At 52.0% G+C, this 7,176-nt stretch overlaps 1 protein-coding gene across 2 annotated transcripts in view; it reads right to left on the bottom strand.

Moving 5' to 3' along the window:
* The window catches only part of SFMBT1 (Scm like with four mbt domains 1), a 145,705-nt gene extending 144,577 nt beyond the window's left edge, over nt 1-1,128 (bottom strand). The window contains exon 1 of one of the 2 annotated variants that reach the window (XM_008972093.5): nt 649-1,128. Coding sequence is in view for 1 of the 2 variants with exons in the window: in XM_063602449.1 (XP_063458519.1) it covers nt 5-254 (250 nt within the window). In the remaining variant the exon portion in view is untranslated. Of the gene's footprint in view, nt 1-4; nt 304-648 lie in introns of those variants that run through there. The other variant, XM_063602449.1, reaches the window with a different exon arrangement.
* Between the last annotated feature and the right edge of the window lie 6,048 nt (nt 1,129-7,176).

Genomic DNA, 7,176 nt, shown 5'->3' on the forward strand with positions numbered 1-7,176 from the left:
TTACCTGCCGGGAGTTTTCGCGCGCGCGCTCGCTCGATCGCTCGCTTTTCCCCCTCTCGCGCTCGTTTTCTTTCTTTCTTTCCGTCTTTTCGCTCCCCCGCGCGGGCGCTTTTTCCTCCCGCGCTGCCCGCGCTCGCCCGCTCGCGCCCTCCTTCCTGCTGGGTTCGGCGGAGCGGGGCGGCCGGCAGCTCTCCCCGCCCCCCTCCACCCGCGCTCCGGCGGAGGCGGCGGCGGCGCTCCGCGCTCCGACTCATTCCAATATGGCACGGACGCAGGGCGCATGCGCCCGCGCCCCCCCACCCCCAGCTCCGCGGTCCTCCCGGCAGCCTGCGCCCCTCGCGCCGCGCCCGTGGAGCTCCCGGGCCCGGCTGCCCCGCTCCCGCCCCAGCGCCATCCCTCCTGGCTGGGGCCGCGCGGGAGGCAAGGACTCCGCGGGCTGGTGTGCCGGGGGTCCGGCTCCGCGGGCCACCCACGCCCCCAGCCAGCAACTCGGCGCGGACGGCCCCGAGGCCGTGGCGCAGGACACGCGGCGGCGCCTCGGGCCCCCGACGGCGCTGTGGCCCCGAGCGGAACGGCCCGGAAGAGGAGACACGTCCCCGGGAACCCAGTGCCCGCCCTGGCCCAGCCCCGACCCAGCCCGCGCCTCACCTCGGGTTGTAGACAGAGCGGCGGGGATCCCAGAGGGGTTCGCGGGTCGGACCTGGAGTACCGGCCCGGCGAAGCGCGCCGCTGTCGCCCGCACGTGACTGGCTCGGACAAGATGGCATGAGCGGAGAAGCGGCCGGATCCCAGATGCGCGCGTGCCGCCGCCGCGGGGACTGCGCCCGTTTGCCTGCCCCTCGTCGGGGATCGGGCGCTCCCTCTGAGACCTGAAAGGGCACCCAAGTGCCCCCTGTCTGCGAAGTCCGGCGCGGGCCCTTCGGCGCCCCCGATGTCTCTAGGCTTCCGCAGGAGGCGCCCTGTAAATCTTGAGTCTTCCTGCAGCGAGGGGGCACAGGACAGCTGCGAATTGGGACGAACGAGCCCAGAGCCCCGGGAAGGATCAGAACCTCGAAGGCGGCTTCAAGTCGGCCCCGCAGCCCGAGGTGACCGTGGGCGGTTACGTTGCCCGAGCTCGCCCCCTCCTCCTGAGCGCAGGTGCCCGTGGGACATACACCCGCCCACCTGCTCCGGAAAGTTCCCTCCAGAAGGGAGTTCCCGCGCCACCGAGACCCGGGAGCTCCCGATCAGACTCCCAGGCCGTGAAAGGCGTTATCGGACAGGGCCCAGAGGCGCCCCCACCGCAAGAAGAAAGTCTGGGGTTCTCACCGTGTGCCAGGTGCGAGCTCAAGCCACCTCCCTCAACCGCTCTGAGAAATATCCCACTTCACAAACTTGCTCAAAGTCACGCTGCTGGCTGGATTTGAATCCAGATTTTTTTTAGCACCACTGAAAAAACAATATGACAACCGGAGAGAGAAAGAAAAATCTAAAAAGAATACAGTAATCCATATTGTTACAAAGAAATGCAACTTTTCACGACATGAAACATATATATACTGTGTATAGTTGCAACCACACTTTTTTTTGTTACTACTTTCACTACCATTTTTATTTTGTTCACATGATTCATTTTTAAGGTGTGCAGGTGTCCTTAACTATTCACTCAGCCCCCTAATGTTTTTGGTTCTTTACGGTTGTTTGCTAACGTATCCTTGAATTCTGCACTTGGGACAAATACCTGGGAGTGGAAAGGCTCCCAGGTAGAAGGCTATGAATGGCCAAGTGGTCTTGGCTTACAGCGTCATATTTTTCCCAAGAGCTGCCCCAATTATTCTACCGCCTCCAAGGAACAAGTGTAAGGAGTTTAACACACTTATAAACATTGAGTGCCATTTCCCTCCTACTTTAATAGTCTATTGCTAGTTCAAGGTTACTTAGCATTTCTTAGGTGACACAACATTCAAAAATGAATGTTTTTCCATGCATTTACTATATGCATTCCCTCTCCTGTGAATAATCTATTCATATCCATCTTCTGGGGACTTGAACCTCTTCTAACTTTGAACAAGCATTTTTTTATGTTACAGATATTACTTCTTTGTCGTCATTGATGCAAATATTTTCTAGCCTGTTGTTCTTTCTTGTTTTATTCTAATGTTCAGTGTGTCATTCTAATGTTTTAATTGCTTCAGTGCTGACAAAGTGAGCTTTCTGCTGCCCATCTGATAGTCTTTTTTCTGCTAGTTTTGTACAATTTCATTTCATATTTCATTCTCTGATGACTATCCCGATTTTATTTTGGCTTATTTATTTGGAGTAAAATATGGACATAACTCACTACCACTGTCATCGGTTGTTATTAATTCTGCAGTTACCATTTATTAAATAATTATTGACCAGACGTGGTGACTTACACCTGTAGTCCTAGCATTTTGGGAGGTTGAGGCAGGAGGATCACTTCAGGCCAGGAGTTTTAGGCTGTAGTGAGCCGTGATTGTGCCAGTGCACTCCACCTGGGTGACAGAGCAAGACTCCATCTCAAAAAAAAAAAAAAGGCCGGGCGCCATGGCTCACGCCTATAATCCCAGCACTTTGGGAGGCCGAGACGGGTAGATCACGAGGTCAGGAGATTGAGACCATCCTGGCTAACACAGTGAAACCCCGTCTCTACTAAAAATACAAAAAAATTAGCCGGGCATGGTGGCGGGCGCCTGTAGTCCCAGCTACTCCAGAGGCTGAGGCAGGAGAATGGCGTGAACCTGGGAGGCCGAGCTTGCAGTGAGCTGAGATCGCGCCACTGCACACCAGCCTGGGCGACAAAGCGAGACTCCAACTCAAAAAAAAAAAAAAAAAAAAAAATTCCTTTGTTTAGTAAAATCTACTTTTACGCTAGACTTTCGATTTTGATTAATATATTTCTGAATTCTCCATTTCCTTCCTTAGACCTCAGTTTGAGCAAATACCATATGAATCTAAATATTGGTTCTTTGGAATAGGTTCTAACATATGAAAAGGCTTGATTCCCTCTCATGCCCTTATGAGGTCTTCTTTTTTCAGATTATCAGTTGATATCCACACTGGTTTATGTGTCTCTACACATCCTAGGATAATCATATAAGGGTTAAGAGGACTGGCTTTGAGGACGGACCATCCAGGTTCAACAACCAGCCCTGTGACCTTGGCAACTTATCTATCCCCTCTGGGCCTTCAGGTCTTGGTCTGTAAAATTAGGATAAGAGTAACAGCTGCCTCTGGCCTGGCGCAGTGGCTCAACGCCTGTAATCCCAGCACTTTGGGAGGCCGAGGTGGGCAGATCACGAGGTCAGGAGATCGAGCCCATCCTGGCTAACATGGTGAAACTCTGTCTCTACTAAAAATACAAAAAAATTAGCCAGGTGTAGTGGTGGGCGCTTGTAGTCCCAGCTACTCGGGAGGCTGAGGCAGGAGAATGGCGTGAACCCGGGAGACGGAGCTTGCAGTGAGCCAAGATCGTGCCACTGCACTCCAGCCTGGGTGACAGCAAGACTCCAACTCAAAAAAAAAAAAAAAAAAAATTAACAGCTGCCTCACAAGCTCAACGCCTAGGACATAGTAAATGTTTGTAAATGTTAGCTATTGTTAATGATTTTTTTGAGACAGAGTCTCGCTCTGTCACCCAGGCTGGAGTGCAGTGGTGCAATCTTGGCTCACTGCAACCTCTGCCTCCTGGGTGCAAGCGATTCTCCAGCCTCAGCCTCCTCAGTAGCTGGGATTACAGGCGCACGCTACCACACCCGGCTAATTTTTGTATTTTTAGTAGAGACGGGGTTTCACCATGTTGGTCAGTCTGGTCTCGAACTCCTGACCTTATGATCCACCCGCCTCAGCCTCCCAAAGTGCTGGGATTACAGGTGTGAGCCACCGCACCCAGCCTTTTCAAAATTTTTTTTGAGAGAGGGTCTCACTCTGTCACCCAGGCTGCAGTGCAATGGTGCTATCATGGCTCACTGCAGCCTCTACCTCCCAGGCTCAAGCAATCCTCCCGCCTCAGCCCCGAGTAGCTGGGACTACAGGTGTGCACCACCATGCTCAGCTAATTTTTGTATCTTTTGTAGAGACAGGATTTTGCCATGTTGCCCAGGCTGGTCTTGAACTCCTGGGCTCAAGTGATCCACCCGCCTCAGCCTCCCAAAGTGCTGGCCACCACGTCCGGTCCTATCTTTCAATTTATTCAAATATTGTAAAACTCTCTTGCCTTTCTCCAGTGCTCACCTTCATGACCCCTAAGGAAGAAGAACAGAGAAGTCAAGGAACAGTTTAAAACTGTCTGCACATCTGACTTGTGTCAGACACTGTGTAGATGTGGGTGTGAGTATGCACATGTGCAGTTGGACAGAATCTCCTTTAACTCTTGCAACATCCTTTAGGACAGGCCGTAACATTCCCTATGGACAAAGAGCAAACTGAGGGCTTCCAGGTCATCCTTAAAGAGAAGCAAAGCTTAGCCACAAACCGGGCATGCCAGCTTCTCAACCACGCTACTGGGAAATTCGAGTTGGGGATTGTTGACAGAAGATGCAGCCCCAGAGGCGCACGGAACGAGGGGTAACTTATGGAAAACTGACTTCTGGTCATGACTCACCCCAGTTGAAAGCCTTTCAAGGTTCTCTATTGCACTTTGCAGAAGTCCAAAAGCCTCACTTTGGCCTATAAGGCACCAGGGCCAGGTGCGGTGGCTCAAGCCTGTAAGCCCAAAAGTTTGGGAGCCCAAGGTGGGCGGATCATGAGGTCAGGAGTTCGAGACTAGCCTGGTCAACATGGCGAAACCCCATCTCTACTAAAGATACAAAAAATTAGCCGGGTGTGGTAGCACACACCTGTAATCCCAGCTACTCGGGAGGCTGAGGCAGGAGAATCACTTGAACCTGGGAGGCAGAGGTTGCAGTGAGCTGAGATGGTGCCATTGCGCTCCAGGCTGGGCGACAGGGTGAGACCCCCATCTCAAAAAAAAAAAAAAAAAAGACTGGCCCTGGCCTGGCGCAGTAGCTGATACCTGTAATCCCAACACTTTGGGAGGCTGAGGTGGGCAGATCCCGAGATCAGGAGTTCAAGACCAGCCTGACCAACATGGCAAAACCCCATCTCTACTAAAAATACAAAAAATTAGCTGGGCGTGATGGTGCGTGCCTGTAATCCCAGCTACATGGGAGGCTGAGGCAGGAGAATTGCTTGAAGCTGGGGGGGGGGGGGGCGGCGGAGGTTGCAATGAGTCAAGATCGTGCCATTGCACACCAGCCTGGGTGACAAGAGCGAAACTGTGTCTCAAAAAAAAAAAAGACTGGCCTGGCCCACCTTCACCTGTCCCATTCAGCTGTCCTACTCACCTGCCTTGCTTGCTGTATTTTAGCTGCACCTGTCTCCTTTCCATTTCATGGGTATGTCACTGTCCTTCCCACTGGCACACTCCCCATCCCACTTCCTGCACCCACCTTTACATAGGTGACACCTTATTGTTCCAGTATCTGCTTAACAAGATGGTCTCCTCAGAGAGGCTTTCCCTGCCCACCCCATCTGAACAGGTTCTCTCTCTCCCCAGTGGTGATATTTCTAATTTATACCTGCATTTGTTTGTCATTTATTTGGGCTCTGTCCTCCCTGTAATCCCACAGATGGACATCAGTCCCCTTGAGCACAAAGACATGCCTGTCTCCATAACCATGAGGTCAGCCCTTTCCCCGAGAGGCAGTGGGAAGACAAGAGGATGGCTAGTGGGTCATTTGGCAGCATCCAAGACCAGAGGCTGGCACACCCAGGAGGCATCCTGGGCATTCCCAACTTAGTCTCCACTTCCTGCTGGCTTCATGGGGTAGGGGTTGTAACCCTCTGTCATCATTGACCAAGGGGTCAGTGTTCAACCATTCTATATGAACCCCCTATGCCCTGAGGCCTTGCCTGCCCATGAAGCAGGCCTGTTTTCTGCAGGTGGGCATCAACCTGGGGCCTTGTACTGGATGAGAACCTGAGGGCCAGGCCTGGACCCTGGGGACTGGCAGAACCCTTGGCCAGGACATCATGCTGTTTTCAACCCATGAAGAACTGAATGAAATTCCACAAGCCAGCCAGGCCTGCTGTCAGTGATCAGCGGCCCTCCATTGCCACTGACCAGCCAGCTTCCTTCAGTCAATCCAAATGAGGCTAGTCACATAATGACTCCCTGTGGCTAATTACCCAAGCAATCAGGTGATCCCCACTGTAGAGTCACTGCTCACCCCATGCCATTCTTCACTGAGGTCCAACTGACTATGCTGGCCCTGCTGCCTCGGGAGCACAGACCATGACTCCACATTCTCCATAACACCTGCCCTGCTTCCCTCCATGTCTTGGCTCCTGCAAACCCTGCTCCACCAGGTGTCCTTCTCACCTACGCTGTGTTGTCAGGGAAAAAACAATGGGTGTGGAGGCAGACAGCTGGAGTCAAGTTCAGAGTTAGTCACTGCTTCTCTATGAGACCTTCTATGGGACCCTTCACCACTCTGGGCTCAGTTTCCTCATCTTTGTAAAATGGGGAGGAAATCAGCTTCTTTGCTGCGTCATAGGAATCCAAGAACAAAATGTGTATAAACATTCTTTGCAAACTGTAAAGCACAACAGAATGATGAGAAATAGTTGTCCTGACCTCAAAGCCATCTCCTCCAGGAGGCCTCCCAAGATTGCTCCCCTTCTTTCTCTGTCTTCCTAAAGCACTTAGCTTGCTTTTCCTCAGTTGCTTACCACAGAACAGGCACTGGCCCTCTTGACCCCGTTTTCTATCCTTGAGTGCCACAAGCCCAGGATTATGCCCCCATTCATCCCCAAAGACCGCTTCTCTTGGAGAAAATATATTAATGGGCACAGTGTTCCAATTTTATGTTATTGAGCCATGCATTTTTCTTAAATTATTTTGCACCTTCAACTTCTTATCTGCTAATAAGAGGTCACAGGCACCAAATAAGTGACCAAGGACGCTCAGCAATGCCGGAAAAAACAGGGAGCAGTTCTTTGGGTTGGAGGTTGGAGTGTCTTTTTTTTTTTTTTTTTTTGAGATGGAGTCTCGCTCTGTCTCCCTCTGTGGATCACTTGAGCTCATGAGTTTGAAACCAGCCTGGGCGACATGGTGAAACCCCATCTCTACAAAGAATACAAAAATTAGCCAGGTGTGGTGGTGCACACCTGTAG

The sequence above is a fragment of the Pan paniscus genome, chromosome 2 (genome assembly GCF_029289425.2).
Source record: "Pan paniscus chromosome 2, NHGRI_mPanPan1-v2.0_pri, whole genome shotgun sequence".
Classification (NCBI taxonomy): domain Eukaryota; kingdom Metazoa; phylum Chordata; class Mammalia; order Primates; family Hominidae; genus Pan; species Pan paniscus.